Genomic DNA, 18,319 nt, shown 5'->3' with positions numbered 1-18,319 from the left:
AATCAGCAGTCAATAAGCACCACTTTACTTGACCTATTACACAAATTGCAGTGAAATCAATGTCAAGAATGGCTAGATTTAGTGGTAAAACATATTAGGACTAACAAAATTACATCGGGTTACTGGGAAATGGATAGTAAAGCTGCATCAACACAGTTTATCTCTGGAAATCAGAACAATTCTGGTGCCTTTTCATACTATAATTCCTCATTCCCACCCTCTTTTTTGCATTCAGTCATTCACTCTTCAGTTCAGCAAATCCTTTTCAGAAACTGTGAATACTCTTTTTTTTAAAAGGGCTAGATAACTTTAAGATATATATATGATGCATTTATTCCAACAGATCCCAAAACCTGGATTTATCTCTAGTGATTTGCAGGGATTCATACCTGAGAGCATGAATCAATGTGCTACAGCTGCTCCCTAGAGAAGTGAATTTCTAGCCTAGGTCATTGTTTCATTTCTGTCTTTGTTTTGTGGCAAGAACACATCACACTCCTATCTTACAGCCCTCTTCAATCAGGGCATTAGATATAATTCCTTCAGTCAAGCAAGGAAAAGTAGTTTGCCTTAGATTCTTTTGGTTTAACTTCTAATAAAATATTTATCTTAATACAACCCTAAAATTCTTCAGGGAGCACTCAGACTCAGCTCTAAGATTATGTGTTTTAGGACAAATTGACATATATTTTAATCCCATATTAACTTTATAACCAAGACACGTAAAGAGATCTTTGCATCTTCTTTCAGGATTGATGGAAATTATACTTTTTGAGTGTACTTGGTAGGTCAGATTGAAAATTTCTACCAACTTTGCTCTACGGAAAAGGCGATATAAGTGCTATTTAAAAAAGAGGTATGAGAGAGACTATGTGAAGTTTCAGCTGCACAGCAGTGTGTGAAGGTATCAGCCAGAGTGGCGATGATTCCAGCATCGACCCGATGCCCAGCAGTGCATCCCTCACTTGTCTTGTGCAGGGGACATGCAGGCAAGTGAGTTGGCAAAGCTGTCATTTAGGGTGTAGATGTGGCTGCAGGTAAACCTGGTTTGCCAGGTTAGTGTTCTGCCATATCAGCTCTCCAAGCTGGTACCCAGTGCAGGCAGCACACCAGCTCGAGGGAGGAGCCAGACTGCAGCTGCAATAATTTAGATTTGCTGAAGTTGTCATGGAACTGTGCTCTGAATGGCCCCATGAAAGGTGGCTACTATTTACACTTAGGAGTATCTTCAGTGGGCCACTTGTGGTGGACTTCTGCATCCTCCCTCAGTCCTTTCTGACCTCAGATGCGTGTTGCCACTTCCCCTGTCCCTCACCTCAGTTTGCCTAAGGAGCTGGGGATCACTCACTCCAAAACGATTGCCACAACAGAGTGGCTCACTGCCATCATGTCTGATTTCAACCAAGAAGGAGCAATAGGCTACAAATAACTTAATTGTTTATATGTCAGTATGTTTTTTTAATTTGAAGGTTGACACGGCATGTCAGGTTGACTGAAAGTTATATCCTTGCTGAAAAATGTCAAATAGACACCAAGGGGAGATGCAAGAGTTTCACCTCATTGAAGCAAAGGGTTGTTTACTAATGAGTTAAGTATACAAGGTAACTTCTGGGTACAGAAAGAAGCTTTATTCTAATAAAGCTTCACTTATTCTCCTGGGTCATATGTTCTGCTAGTTTCAAGGAAAAGATTAAATCCATCTAGACCTCCTAGAAGTTTTGAAAGATGAGAGTGACTCTATCATGTAAGGTAGTACACTAAGAGACAGGAACATTCACAAAATCTAAAACCTGACAAACACCTTATTCAGAGGGAAGCAGAAAGCTAGTTGAAGATGGGAATTGACATATATTTGCAGCATACATAGAGTAAATGTAGTTTTTCTTTTATTCTTAGTTAACATTATTTGTACCTGTGTTGTCATTTTTTTATATTCTGAATGAGTGCTCTTACTTACAGACTCAATCTAATTTCAGACAAGAAAAATTTAAAGGAACTGGGCAAAAGTGCTCTTCACTGAAGGGGGAGTGACACTACAAACCAGGCCTCTGGGACACCTTAACAAGTGTTCCACTATCCCACCACATCCTCACTGTATCCACAGTGTAAGGAAAAAGCTTCCATCTGTACTACGCAGGCCAGGTAGGAACAGGAGTACCAGAAGAAGCAGGAGTGACTTGCAGTGACTGCCGGCAGCCTTGGAAGTCCCCTGACATGCAGTAATATAAAGGGGTAAAAGCCTGAACCCTGAAAATTATGGAAGCACTGCACGCCAGGGTTAAGGGTCCTCAAGAAGTGGAAGACTCAAATTCACATTCTCACTGTCTCATTTAGAGCAGAGATTTGAAAGAAGACGTCATACCTTTCAGTAGCATGCCCAGATTTGGGACCTACATTATTCTGCTACCTACAGTAGCATTCCCAGATCTAGGACCTACCTTCAGCATCACTAATGAAACTACTTCTTTTAGCATAATTTACTCAAAAATTTCTTTCAGAGCAAGGTTCTACTGTTAGATGAACACCTTAATGACTATTTCATCCTTTTTGTCTCCTTCAAAACTAATTATTCACAGTGTGTGACAATACAGTGAGAAATTGAGACAGACTTGGCCAAGGATAATTTGTAACCTGGTCATTCAGGCAGGTGTTCTTAGGAAAGGAGGGAATTTTATTTCCAATCATATTAACAGGATACTTGAACCTGGGAGGATACTGAGCATCTGAATTACTGATATTTAAGTGGGGAAGTCCTCCATCTCCCCTTGCTGAAAAATATCAAATGCCCTCTCTAGATCTACCCATTGGTTTCTGAATATCTTTTGCTTTTAATCAAAACAAACACACTGATAATTTTCAGAAACTAAACTTTTGGTTTCTCCAACCTACAACTTTTTTTTTTCCTTTGTCCCGAATTCTGAAGATCTTAGTTTTAGATTATCCTGAAACAAATTTGAAAAATTCTTGGTATTTGTTTCTAACTAAAAATTGACTTGCACAGCTCTGCTATACCCTTTGGCAGCATAGCTGGATTACAAAAGAATGCCCAAATCTTTTCTAGCATAATCTTTTATTCCAGCCTCTTCTACAGTTTACTTACTTGTAAATAATTACAGTTAATGTAATGTAATAGTGCAGCTGACTCACTAATGCTGCAGTCCAGACACTTTAACCTCAGAGATACCATCATTAGATACTACTTTTAAATTTCCCAGGGGAGCAGAAACACAGTTCCTAGCATGGTAAATAATTGCCAGTGCCAAAGCCTGCTAAAATTGAAGAGGAATTTGACTCACTGTCACTAGGACACAGTAGAGGAATCAGAACAGCATGATAGGTCCCCTCATTCCCACCAGACATTGTTTTACTGACAGGAATCAATATCAGCAATACTGGTAATTTTATATTTTTCTTCTGTGGACCCATCCTAACTGTCTTCTGCTTCAAGCTTTTATTGTTCTTGGGAGACATCAGTACTTGGATACTTTGGCAGAAGTCTCTCTAGCAAAGGCTTGAACTGGTTCTGCACTGGCAACGGCAGCACATCAAGCTCCTCTTTGCTTTTCTGCCACTTCAAAATCAGGGGTTTTGGGCACCTTTCAGATCACTTTGTTCTCTAGATCTGTGATTTTATATTTTATTGGCCCATCACATTTTAAAAATAATGCTTAAAAGATCTTAGTGGCTACTCTTACACATGGTAAGAAAAGCACTGTCAGTAAATGGTTGACTGGGAGACCAAAACACGATGAACTCCTTCCTGTTTTTATACCTTTTCTACTTGTTTTCTTAGGTCTGGGATTTTCATCAGAAAGCTGAGGAGGCACATATGATAAAAAAAATTTTCTTTTCATCTATTCCTTCCAGACAAATCTAGATGCTCTTACTGTGTGCCCCCCAGCTTGTTAATGTAATGCCTTCCAAGAGCTATTGCCTTGGCTCCTTGTTATTGTCAAGGGAACCCCCCCTGATTCTGCCATTCTTCCTATGGAGAATGATTTGTTTGAATCTCAATATTAATAATTTCAAGACTGCTGGGACAGCAGAATGGCATATCTGCTCTTAGTATGTTCTCTTCTCAATTCCATGGATGCTTGCAATAGTGGGAGGTTAAATGTCTAACAGGGATAAGAAGCTGCCCATCAACATCACTGAGCTATTCTTGCACAGTCTGTGGCAGGCCTTCATTTTTATGCTCAGATGTGAAGCTGAACAGCTCTTAATGAACAATAGTGATAATATTATCTCCAAAACAGGCTCTGGTTGGTGATACACAATGAAGGTGTATCACTCTGAAGTGGAGCACTGAATGCCAGAACAAATTCATGTATGGCATATACTAAAAGAGTCTAATCCATTTAGCTAATCTTTGTTGTGAGATAGGTCTGTTCCACAGGATCTTGACCCTTGTTGTCATAATGCTAATGAGGCCTTCAACCAAATCTGTATTAGGCTATTTTCTGTATCTTTGTGAAAATGACTGATTTGGAAAGCTAATGTGATTCACACCGTGCATCAGTTTCTTTCCACACTGTGTTTCAAAGGATAAAGTGATTCTGCTTTCTCACTCCAAATTTCTATTTAAGCCATCTCTCCTTTTTAAAGTTAATCTTAAGATTAGTCATTAACATGTGTGGTAGCCATAAGTGCTGTCATAATATTTATTTTACTTTTAATTAATTAAATTAATAATTTTCATAATATTTCTTATCCTCAACACGTAAGATGGTAATTCTACCTGTTTTTCTTACAAGAAGAGATATTATCTATGTGGACAAACTTGAACAAAAAAAGACTGCTGACAGCTATAATAGTTTCCTTGAGATGGTTGCTTACATAGAATTACATTATCCATATACATTTCTTCTTTTATGAGTCCTCTAGTAAATGAATTAGATAATTTAAATTATAGAGTGCATAGTAGGATTGGAGCTGTCCAGCACATTATTGGAAATTTTTTTTCCCATTCTGAATTGAAAGAAAATGCAAAAAAACCTTTTTTGTGAAACCAAAAGCTTGGAATACCTTTTTTTTTTCCCCTCAGAAATACCAACATATAGTATTTCTGTGATGAAACATATTCCCTGAGATCTCTGGTAGATTCAAGGGTTATAACAGTTTCATAAGTGATCTAAATTTGTGTGAAGTAATGAAAACTGAAAAGAATAATGATTGTTAGAACAAAAAGGTGTTATGACATTTAGACTTCCCATCTCTATGACAATTTAATGTGTCACTCAATAAATCTGGACTCCTGGCATGCCATAGGTCTTTCCCAACTATCTTTATGACTATCAGGCAGATTGCTGTCCTCAAACTCCTCAAATACTATGTCTGCCACAATCTGCCTTACTGGGACAAGTGTCCTTGGGAGTTACCCAAACTGCAGAGAGAGGTTTGACTTAAAAACCACAAGCTGGTTGCCTCAGTTCCATGGGCTACAGCTAGTAAAGCCCTGGTTCCAGTAGAGGTTCTGGAGCTGTATCTTCACATGACTGGTTCAGAGTATGCATAAATACACACGGACGTCCAACACAGTCAGTTGAGAATTGTTTTGTCAAACTTTTTCCAGCTAATTCTAGCTGAGACCATTCTTGCTGATGTATGCTATTTTAATCCTTTCTGAGCAGAAAGGTATAAGAAGGTGTAATACAAAGTTTCTACCAGTTTCTAGAATAACAGTTTGCATAACAAGGCGCATTAATCTTATATGTTAAACTATTAAGAATTTTTTCGTTTTTCAAGCGTACAAGCATGTGAAATGTAGGCCTAATAAGACTTTAACATAAGTACCCCTAGTAAGGCATTTGGTATGAGTTACAGTGTAGGTGTGCTTTATAATCCTGAAAGATTCTAATAACTTTGTTTATGAGCTAAAAAGGAAAGCAAAAGTATGATTTTTATTAATTTAGAGCATTTTGTTGGTTGTTTGCTGCAAGTTTTTTTGGTCAGTTATTAAATGCTAAGTCAAGCTATTTTGACACCAAATATTTTTATAAAGTATTTGCAAGATTAAGCTATAACGCTGTGACCTTAATGATGCTCTTAATGTAAGTTTGAAGTAAATGTGAATGAACGTGAATTTATATAGCTAATAAGAATGTAAATCTCAAACTATTAATCCATGTGGTTAAAAATGAACATGTAAAGTAGATAAGATATGGATATCTTTTGAACGTTTCCTCAGGAAGTTGTTTACTACTCTGCAACCATTCAACCTGGCTACTTTACATGTAAATAAGAGAAAGAAACTAAAAACTTCAAAGAAAAAAAAAGGGAGGGGGGAGTTGAATTTAATAATGGAAGCTATTCTGCCTGTTGATTCTGCCCTTTCTAATTAAATAAATTTGTGACACAGTAATAATTCTAACATCTCTGTAAAGTGTTACAGAACAAACCAGTGTTATATTAGGGGCAAGTCAGCACACATATGTAGATTTTCCAGTACAAAAATCTCAGAACTGTGGGATCAGGGTAAAGTTTACTTCCTAAGCCAAGTGTATTGTAAAACTTGCCCAAAGCTAAGTCTCCTAGTTAAACAGTATTTTCATGGATACATGAAACAAGACAGAAGATCACACCTACCAGCTGACTGAGGAGTGATCAGCCTCAGACCAGATCTTTCTTGCAGTGTGTGCATACAAGCATATTAATGTCTGTGTACATGTTAGAAGGAATCGTCTAGTAGAAGTGCTAACAACGTCCATCTCTTTCTACTTTGATTAGTAAAAAAAGAGGTGCTACCCTAGTCTGTCTTCTCCTATTCTGTTCGGCCTGTGCTGAAGAGAGTCTGGAAGAAGCATATGGATGTGGGGGGAAAAAAGAACACAATTACATTCTTTTTAATTAAAGGTAGAATCTATTAGGAAATAATGAAAAAGAAGGTTGTGCTTTAAGGTAAAAAGCTGCTAGTGGAAGAACTGAGCTCACACAAGTTTCTTTGATCTTGTGTCTCTAAGTGAAGTTGCTGATATGCAGCAATTCAACACATGAAAAAACCCTCTACTGATTAAATTATTTGATGTTTTAAGACATATAATTTTTTTTAATTGCCTGATACCTTTAAACTCTAAAGCTGACATCACAACCTCCTTAGCATCAACTCCTGTCAATATAGCTCTGGAGGAATATTTGATCTATAGTCAAAGTTTCTGGCTTTGTGAAATCAAGGTCTGTGCATAATGGCATTGCCATCCATGACCCCCTATTTAAAGACTGTCTACTATAGGAAACCTGAGCCATTACAACTACTTGGAATATTCTGATTCATCTTGCTTGTCTTGATATCATAGGTGGTACCAAGGCAGAAAAGGTGGCAAGTATGCTGAAAACACCTATGAACATACAGGAAAAAAAGCATCTTTTCTCATCTTTTCTCTTCAGGCATTAGAGAATACTCAATTTTAAACATAAATGCCTAAATGAATTATCAAATTTCTATATTTCTTTTAGAAAAAACCAAAGAGATTTCACTTCCTGTAACGGGACATCTTCTGGAAGACTGTAGGATCTTACTAACACTGAAGTTCTACAGACATCATGGTGTTCTGGGACTGCTTCTGTCCTATGCAACAAAACTGTAAGCTAACTAGCCACTGATATGGCTGATGCATATGGAAAGGAGACTGACTTCTCTATAAATTATCTCAATAACTTCCTTTTGCTATCAAACTAATAATTTGATTTGGCTGCCTGTTGTATTAATTTTCTGATCGAGTCATTTGAACTTATTGAGTTATTGATTCAAATTTAATTATAACATTAACTCGATGTTTACATTGTTTAAATATAATTAGCTCAAAGAAAGTTTAGTAAATTTGCATAATAAAAAGCTTGCTGAAGATACATTTTTTCCCTCATGTTTTCATATGAAACTGGCTATTCTGTCAATTTATCGTAATGTCAAATTCTAAAGGCAGAAAGAACCTCAGTTAAAAATACTGGAAATGACACATTTTTGCTTACTAGCTACTATCTAGTCTTGTTATACTGGCAAAAAACAAATGTTGGCTCCATTACCCATTTCTGTTCCTAATCAAAACAGCTCTGAAAGATGGTTAAACATTTAATTTAAAAACAGATAACAATTATGATATTTATTCTATGAGAATTTTTATTTCTTTCACACTGAATCCTTGACATTATTTTTCATTTAAGATTTGTAAGGAAATGAGAATGGGGGGCCATATTTTGCTGTAATAGTATCCATGCTTTCACTATTAGTCTTGTGAAGACATAAAGCAATCCAAGATCTCCCGATAAGTGAACTGACTAAGCAAAAACACAATTTAGAGCCAGAAATTATTTTTTTGTTTATATGAGAACAGTATTCTTTTCAGTTAGGTCAATGAATGGGAACAACAAAATCAGAAGCAATTAATTGCCTAAACCAACATGTGTCCATTGTCAGATTTACTTTATATTTTATTTGGTCTTTCTAAACAACAGGGACATTCTTTTCAAAACAATTATATCCCAGATAAGCAATATACTAAAGGCAGAAATATCCAAGAGGGCTCAGAGTCAGATACATGCATGAGAAAGACATGAAAATATGTTCTCTATAAAAGCATAAAAGAACTTCACTTGACTTGCATGACTTTTTGTATCAAGCATGCTACAGCAGTCTTTTGATTCTAATATGAAACTATAGTAAGGATCATTGCACTAATGCATGAGGATTTGTGATAATGTTGCAGAAATTTTACTGTCAAAACTGAACTGCAGTGTAATGACTTTTGTTATCATGGTTTCTAATAACTATTCAGCATGAATTGACCCTACATATGTTTTACTGCAATAATATGTCAGTTATCCAGAAAGTAAAAAAACCCCAGAAATCAATAGAGCCCCTCCCCCCAAACTCTTACGATAATGTGGCCACGTGAAGATAGCAGATCATGAATACAAGAATGAATATTTTACTTGCATTTTAAAGCAATTATAATTTGCACGGAGACTATTTTTAAATAGAAGTTATATGAACGAAAACAATTACTAAAGTCTTGTAAGACTGTACCACTTGCAGTGTTAAGGACAGATTCAAGTAAATATTCAAATGACATCTCATACCTCTCTATTCAGGAATCAACTCTAATTTCATTATGAGAACAAATGCCGATGTCTACAGTACAATCATTGACATGTTAGTGCAATACATTGGAAGTATCAAATTTTACTCATGGAATAGATATTCTAATAGCTATGATATGGATATGGTAAAGATATATTCTAATATCTATGAAAGATATGGTAAATAATTACATTTGGTTTTCATGCACAATCATATTCCTGGTGCTAATATACTAGCCATCAAGATTTCCAGAAGAAACTGCTGTTACATATTTGCAGGGCAGAAGCTGTATTAGGCAACATTTCGTTACTGAAAGTCTACCACATAAAGACAAACCTACAAATTTTCTACACACAAGATTCTCCCACATCAAAATATGCACAAATAATCTATCATTATAAAAAAAAAATCTAACTTCCCTCAAAACCAAATATTTAGGGAAAATATTAAGTACTAAATAGCATGTGTTTAAAGATAATGTCAGATCCACCAGTGTTTGTTCCAATGTCATCTAGAAAAGATGGAAATGTGGGATTCATGCTATAATGAAGCTAGCACATCCAACATGACAGACATGCCACTGGTTAGTGGAAGATATATACAAGGGAAACCAAATTAAAGAATGTCTTTGTGGAGGGAAGCGTCTTTCTCAAAGAGAGTAAACTAACAGACAATAAGAGTATCAGACTGCACTGATATTTGATCAAATCAAACATTAGGATAAATACAAATGCTTTGTGGTAGTGATTATATATGTAATAAAGTACCTTTGCAGACAGAAAAAATATTTTATTTTTTGTTAATTAAACTAAATTTTATGTATTTATGGTCTGACCAGCAGCTATCCAAAAATACCATACTTTTTAAAAATATAAAATTAATTAGGTAAGCAAAACATAATCTCGAAGTCATATAGCCATTACATCTCTACGGTCATTTGAAATCTCTACAAAATACTGTCTAGAGATAGGATTACAAATTAACATTAGCAGATTTTAGAGTCTTTGGCACACAATAAGAATATGGCTTAAAAACCTTCAAATGCTTGAATGTGATTTAAAAAATTATACCAAGTCAAAGGAACATAATGGTAGCTCAGAATTTTTTAAATATCTGCATTTAGGAGTTTAGTTTACAGACACACTAGAGTGAATATCCCCCTTTAAGCTTAACTTGCTTGTTTTTCATAACACAAAAAACGATGACTCCAAACACTCTTGCAGAGAAAAGTAATATTGAAAAACTGAACATCAGCACTGTAAATATGAATGAAGCCAGAAAAGGTTTCTCACATGCGTGATGTTGTGCTTATACATGCCACAACACATTTCTGAAATGCTTCTCTCTAAGAACCAAGGTCTTCTGGTTTATACCAGAAGCAGGGAAAATATCTGAGGTTACAATTTGACAAATAGACTTTTAATGGAACATATACACCATAAAATTAATAAAAACTTACTGTGGCTTTTCTTTTTTTAAAATTTTGATGAAAACAATGAATCATCACCCCTTACATTTGTCATATTATGTATTCCTTTCTACTTCACAGAAAGTTTATTCTCTATTTAGATCACTTAACCTAAGTTCCTCCCTTCACAGGACACTACTGACAATCAAGAGTGTTTCTCTTCTGACCACCCACTTCTGTCATTTTTCTGTTTATAGAGTTTTTGCCTTCCCTGTACGTTCTCTGGTACTTCCTTTGGCATCCACTCTTCCCTACATAGATTTCCTTCCTTTATTCTATGAAGTTTCCTCCTCTTGTCCTTATCCCTTCCCCTTCCCCGGCCCCCCCTTCCCTCTCTGTTCTTCAGGATAATTCTCACTCTTCTCCACAGAGTCTCCTGGGACTCTTTTTTTAATCTCTTCTGGTTTCTGATCCTTGAGAGTTCACTGGAATCACTTTTTGTAACATCTTACACAAAAAACAACTTTAGAAACTTCAACTCTTCTTAGTTAAAGCTGAGATCCTTACTTGGCTTTTTGATTTCAGAAGCTTAACAAAAACATAAAATCTCATGAAATTAGTTAGAATTGAAGAATTTATAATATAATCATGGCACAGAGTTAAGAAGACAAAAGCAGAAGTAGAATTATACACACGCACATGAAAACATCATACTACCAGTGCTACAGAGTAACTCTTCATTAATCACAGGAATTTATGAAAGCAAGGATGCTTTTCTCATTCACAGTAAACCTGAAACTTGCATGTGTGTTATCTGTCAGGCTACCTACCACCTGTTATAGCATGCTAGGCTTTCCATAAATATCCAGAGGAAAAGTTACCAACATCCAGAAAATGTCAGCGGGGAAGGAAATCCTCTTCTCATCCACCTCATATGTATAGCAATAGGAAGAAAACACTCATCTCCTCCCAAGAGCATGCCTTTGCATTCCCTCTGCAGAAGAAGGTATTATGCTTTTTATGGGCACAGCCCCTCTACTCAGCAATGTATATCCCCTCCACTCAATAAGGGCACCTTCCTTAGTGCAAAGAAGCTTATAAAGTCATGACAAAACACTTCACCTTACCAAAGCATTATTTCACCTATCATCAAGATGGAGCCTTTTCTGGGGCTGAACAAAGCAGCTACTTAGGATCCCAAGGCATACGTACTTCATTAGTTACAGCAGTTACTATAGCCAGTTAAAATTATGGGGGAAAAAAAAAAAAAGCAATTTGCCTTTTACATTAGTATTTGTAAAAATTGGTTTCTAATTTTGAGTAATTGTATATATAGGGGAGAAAGTTCTCAGGATTTAGGGAAGGATGAACACACTTTCTTCTTCTTGAATGTTCATGTCACTGTAATGCATATATATAGCACAGCACCTAGAAAAATCATTACTTTGACACTCCTCCAGAATTGATTTTCTGTTGCAGTTCTAAATTGCTTATTAGCAAAAACCTAAGAAGAAAATACAGCTTCTTTTTAGAGGAGCTGTATGTAATCAACACGTTTTTTCCTTTTGTCATAATTTCTAAATACTTTCTTTATGTGATAATGGTAGAAATATTTTGTTTTAATAGTTGGACTAGTTATTCGTTTAACAAAGTGAAGAGTTATCAAAAAGCAGATTAGATCAGTTGTCTCTGTAATCCTCAAATTAATATTGTGAATAGAATTTCTCTTCTTCATACACATACCATTGCTGAATGGCACAGAGGACTGTCAGAAATTCTAAACATTGCCATCACTAATTTCTAACACAAGCTAGGTGTATGTATTGTAATGCTGATTATAAGATCCTATAGAAGAGCAACATACTCATAACCATTTTCTTCATAAACAAGATTTTTAAAAGCCAGACAAATGATTATATAGCACTGCTGATGAAACTAGATCCTGTTGGTATTGCATTGCTATTTTGCTATATTTTACTATGTTTATTTTATTGTATTCAAATTGAGAAGGAAAAAAGCAATAATATATGCCAACTCATTTGCAATTTTCTTTGCTTCCAGACTACATCATTGAGATGCATGATAATATAATCCATACTACGTCCAGAAGAGGTAAACTGTTGAGTGGGAAATCCGTTTCACAAATATTACCAAGAACTATTAAATTCTGAGAATGTAGAAGACAGATATTCTTACATCCAAAGAAATAAAAGGTCCAGATGATAACATAACATAGATATAGTTTTCTGTAGAGAGGCTTGAAGAAAGTATGCCCAAATTCTGCATTCATAAAAAAATACTTTAAATTCTTTCTAGAATCCAGACCTTTTAAGAAAACATTTCAACACTCATGGCATTGCCTCTGCTACCATAATGACAGAACATAATTGACACTCACTTGGAGAAGAAAGATAGGCAGTCATTTCTTCTACTTTTTATGTTTTAAATCTCCAACTTGTTCTCCAAATATGGGTATTCCTAAGAATATATGACTTAAAAACAGTTTTGTTCTTGAAATATAGAAGGGCTATGTAGTTAACAAGAATATTTTGGAAAGGATTTTCTTATTTATATTTTTCAGGAACAAACTGAATACACTGAATTTTAAAATTAGAGATTAACTGAGGTGGTATATGAGGAAATAAGCAATGGATGAAGATATGGGTATAAGACATAAAATGGATTGATAAGAGTAAAGTACTAGCAAATAATCTGAATTTCACATCTACTTTATTTACTTGAAGAGTTCTACACTGTACTTTTAGAGAACAGACTAAAATATAAATATGTCAGGACCTGGTTCCTGCATAAATGACCTGAGTTAATAAAGATTCTTACCTGAAATTGTTGATGTGAACTTAAGGTCTGTAAGCATGATGACTTAAATGCATATTAATTTTCAGACATGAAGACAGGAAAGGCAAGCGAGCAATAACTTGACTAAAATATATGAACAATATTTTTTTAATTATTATAGTTGGTACTGATAGGCCTATATTTTGAGAGCTATCTATAAATACAAAGGAAAGAAACAGAAGAGACTTTTTTCTGTGAATTGGCATTACATTTCCACAACAAATTTTTACAACATCACTTGACTTGGGTTCCACAGGTTTCACTGTTATATTTTTTAAAAAAACAAAAAACAAAAAACACAACACCTATCCTTTTAAATGTAACTAATTAGTCAATAAAACTTTACACCTGGCCACTATACCTCCATCATGAAAGTTCTTCAAACTAGATTTTACCTTTTTTTCATTTTCATTTGACTGTTTTCTAAATTAAAGGCTTACAGAGTCTGACTGTAACTGTTGTAAAACTCACAATTTCCAGAAAAAGTGTTTTATGGAGAATAGTAAGGTACATTTTAATTACTGCATAATATATTTATATACAAAAATAAATACATTTCAGGTGCCAAAGTGGAATTCAAGAATAATGAATTTTGAATACCTTACATGAACTGCTCTGTAAAAATAAAAAAAATCCAGAAGTCAAGCAAAAAAATGAAAATATAAAAAGTGTGAAATAGCCAGGAAGAAAATAAGAATTCAAGTGATAGGTATTACTAGCAAGTATTCTATTGTTATTAAGTAGCTGCATTAATCAAATGAATTTCAGAGATGAGATAAATGAATCAAATGAGTGATATTAGCACTGTACCTGCTGATGATCTCTAACGGCAGCTTCCACCCTGATTCTATTGTCATAGAGCTCTGTGAGGTCTTCTTTACTGTTTAAGTAGTAGTTCTGAAAGATTTGATATTCTTGAGCTAACCACAGATTTTCTTTAATGATTTGCTCCAGAGCAGCCTAAAGAGAAAAGTATTTGATTACACTTACTGCAAAATACCTTTCTAAAAAATAAAATTATAGGTCACTTCCACATTTCCCTGACTCATTCACTTATGAACATCTGCAAAATATAGATGACAAGATTATGGTCTCAGTGAAACAAATGGAAAAACTGCAAATGAATTTCAAGTGGTTAGGATTTTGCTGAATATATTTGTACTGAAGTAAATGTTATTAATAAATGATTTGTACAGAAAATGATGTTGTAAATAGTTGCAGTAGAAACTACTAAAAGGAACATATCCTCTACCTTACTACATAAGACCTTTCTGCGTAGAAATTATCTTGTCTTAATTGCCAGAGAATACATCAAATTCTTCACCCACATTTTACTTTTCAAAACTCTAATTTTCCAATTTATTTGTAAAACTGACACAATGCAATACTCATGTATTTTCTTCATAATTTTCATGTTTCCATTTTGATTAACTTGATTTTAAAGACTAATATAATTTTTGACTCTCATAGTTTGCTACCAGGTGAAGTTGAAGTTGTCTGGAATGTATGCTTCTGAAATAGGAAATATTTCCATTCCTTTAAATCCGATTTTGACTGAACTTCCTTTGATTACAATGCATAATCTTGCAACAGCCACATAATTTTCTAAGGTATTTTATCTAGGTGACAAAGTTACAATCTGATTTAATTTATTTTTAAATTGATTTTTGACATGGAATTCTGTTTTAATTTTCATTATTTTTCCATTACAAAGCACCTGGGGGAAGGGGAGCCCAGGTAGACTTTTACCTATAGAGTTAGTAGAATATTGAAATTTCAGAGACTTTTGACATTCAGAATTTCTTTTAATTTCACAACTATAAACCAGGATGACTGATTTCCACATTTCAAAATATTCCTTCAAATATATTTTGAAATGTACATCTTTAAAATGCATTTTTAAAACACGGCTAGTGATGACAGTGCTACCCAGCAGAGAGGAGAGATGCACAAAAAAATACCCCAAGGAGCAAGCCTGAAACTTACTGTATTTACATATGTTGTTGCCTGTTGTATTTGGGAGGTATTGCTGTTAAAAATGTATGCACGTTATAAAGTGGAGTGGAGGAGAGTTTACAATTATGAGAGCGTGTAGAAGCCTAGGCCAACTAATAAAGCCCAAATGTCCATGTGATGAGTGGCTGCCCTAATCTAAGGCAATATTTTAAAGTTTTCTAATGCAAAAGTTAAGAGTCTAAAAGCTCTGCTAGGAGTAGTTTATACAAGAGGACCATTTGTAATCCCATGTGCTGTGAGTACCCTTGCAGAAACGCAGAGCTAGCAGAACAGCTAGAGCAGCTGGAGCAAACGTTGCCATCGGGTCCTCCCTGGATGAAGTCTCTCAATCCAGCAAGAGCGAGGGTAGCCCTCTGACTTGACAGTCCCAAACTGTGAGTGAAATGATACCACAGGAGGTGTGGAGCAACCACCTGTCCTAGTAGTTGCCTCACCAAAATCCAAAGAAAGGAATCACAAAAAATTTTGGTTTTATTTTTGAGAGAGGAATATTACATGTTATTCTGTTTATCTCCCTCTTGCTCTTCTCCCCTTCAACAGACTACTTTTAAAGTCAAAAGACACATGTCCAAGGTAGGAAAAATACATTCTGAGCATAAAGGAATTTAGATTAATTTTCCCAGGTCACTGGTTGAAGGTTCAAGCCAACATTTACATGTGAATCCTAAAAGAACCAGACCCTGTTGCTGCTAGTTCAAGCTCTGTTTGGAAGGGCAACATAAATACATGTTGGGAACACTTCTGAAACAACAAACGTTTTAGCCATATATTCTAGCTACAAGTTTGCCCAGAACCCAGGAGGGCTAGGGAATTTTGATAAAATTCAAACCTTGCTTTAGTATCTCCTGTGTCTCTAAAAAAATCCTGTGAATTCGTGGACTAATAACGTCTAAGTTCTTCTGGGGTCACAGTGATAATGTTGAAGAATCCATATGTTTTCTGAATCTGTTCCCAAGTGGGTAATTTAGATTCTCACCTTTTAAAGACAAAACTATCCAAGGGAAATAGCAGCATGCCTGAACAGGTTCCTAGCCATCCCTTGGAGCTACTTGAATTTTGGGAGTTCCCAAGACAGTTAGCATATTAACAATGATTTTACTCCTTTTTCTACATGATGTCTTAATCAAGATATATCCACTTTTGTATCTGTATTTATATGTAATTTCTGAAAATTTTGGCTAGAAACTTGCTGTGGTTATGCAAACAGATAAAAAAATTATTCTTGTACAGAACTGTCAGTGTCTACATCATTACAATATTAAAATGCTATGTGTCTTTCAGAAATCTCAAAGTAATAAAAAGCAAGATGTAGAATTTAGTGAAGAAGATGTGATTACCTCCTTTATTAATCTTTGGGTAGAGGTAAAACCTGTTTTTCAGGTTGATACCTTCCTTAACAAACATACAATGCTTGATGTTAAGATGTTAGCATTCAATACCTGCAAACAAGTAATGTTTTCAGCATCTCAGTACTTTCACATATGTAAGGAATATGCAAAAATGACAGAAAAATTTGCTTGTGGAATATGAACATCAATATAGTAATTTTCACCAATATAGATACCTGAGTACAAAATGAGTGAAGTCCTACTATTTTGTATCATTCAAAATGGTCCCCAGATTTTGGCAAATAACAACAACATACCAAAGAAAAGAAAATAGCCTTCTCCAGATTTTATAAGACTCAGTGGCTATGTCTATATGACCAGTTACATTAGTTGCCCAGTCCCAAAAATTGCTTCACCATATAGCTTATGTCAGCTGAGACACATGAAGTGAAATGGTTCTTTTTCTCTAATTCACTCCTCTGAAAGATGAGCTGAGGTTAAGAAAGCAAAGAGCACACAATCCTTTAAATACCTGACTGTCGCTCATTGATGTTTCTACAGAGGATCTCCCAGCATGTAGGCAAGAAAAAAGAAAGTCTTTAAGAGCATTTTATCTTTATGAAAGAGAGGAATGGTCAAACTATGACCAAACTCAGCATGCCAGAATATACAGTAGAGTATACACTACACCTCTTTCTCCTGTTCTATGAGAACAGGGTTATGAATCTCAAAACTGATCATAAGATATTTAAGTAGACAATCCTGACATTTGTTTTATCTCTGGCACTCAGACTTCTGAATTTGTAGACTTGTGAACTGATAAAAAGCACCACAATTCATGTGCTTGTTCTTTTGCTCTTCAGCAAAACTTGAATCAAAGACTTCCGGTACGTCAGTCTTTGTCTACAGATACGTTCAACTTCAAACATTCTGGAACTGACGTCTGAAATATGGGAATAAATGTTCTAAATTTCTACATTCAAATGATGTTACTTTCTTCAGTGGGAAAAAAGTATAATTCAGGGGAATTTCTTGAAGGCTCTTACGTGAAATGAAACTTGAGTTGCAGAGTAGAGAAATCAAGTGAAACTAGCAAAGGCCATACTAAAAACAAATGAAAGAAGATATTACTTTGCACTATGTGTAGTTAAGGTATGTGGATTCTTATGAATATCAAAAATGTACAGAGATTTAAAAGGGACATAGAATTTCTAGGAGGAAATATCCACTGAGGTTTATTAAATAATAATAAAAAAATTGGGCTCAAGAGATCAGAAAGTCAGGTGATTATTCTGGGGAAGTATTACAACATGCTTGCCCTGTTGTTACACTCTACCTGGACATCTGGTATCGGAGGCTAGAGGAAATTTCTACCCGATTCAGCACATATACTTTGTCCTCTTTATGTTCTCGTATTCAACACAGCAGCCTAGGAAGTGTCTCTGTTTTCCTGGAACAGCAGGAAGCTGGAACACTTTTTTGTGTGTTTGCTGAACACATTTGAAGTGTAGTTCCTGTCTGCTATAATACAAATTCATACTGAGATAATAAAATATGTGGAAGCAAGAAAAAAATAAAAACACTAAATGCCCTCCTCAAAACTATCAACAAATTGTTAGCACAATGGCTGCTGAACTA

The 18,319-nt window shown here is 35.1% G+C and overlaps 1 protein-coding gene across 1 annotated transcript in view; it reads right to left on the bottom strand.

Moving 5' to 3' along the window:
• CCDC178 (coiled-coil domain containing 178) overlaps positions 1-18,319 on the bottom strand; it is a 193,074-nt gene that overhangs the window by 48,942 nt on the left and 125,813 nt on the right. Inside the window, exon 18 of the mRNA XM_072851284.1 lies at positions 14,148-14,297. Within this exon, the coding sequence (XP_072707385.1) occupies positions 14,148-14,297 (150 nt within the window). The remainder of the gene's footprint in view (positions 1-14,147; positions 14,298-18,319) is intronic.

This window comes from Ciconia boyciana, chromosome 2, assembly GCF_034638445.1.
Source record: "Ciconia boyciana chromosome 2, ASM3463844v1, whole genome shotgun sequence".
NCBI classification, from domain to species: Eukaryota; Metazoa; Chordata; class Aves; order Ciconiiformes; family Ciconiidae; genus Ciconia; species Ciconia boyciana.
Note: the sequence above shows the minus strand (reverse complement) of the source record. Positions and strands in the feature narration are given on the sequence as shown.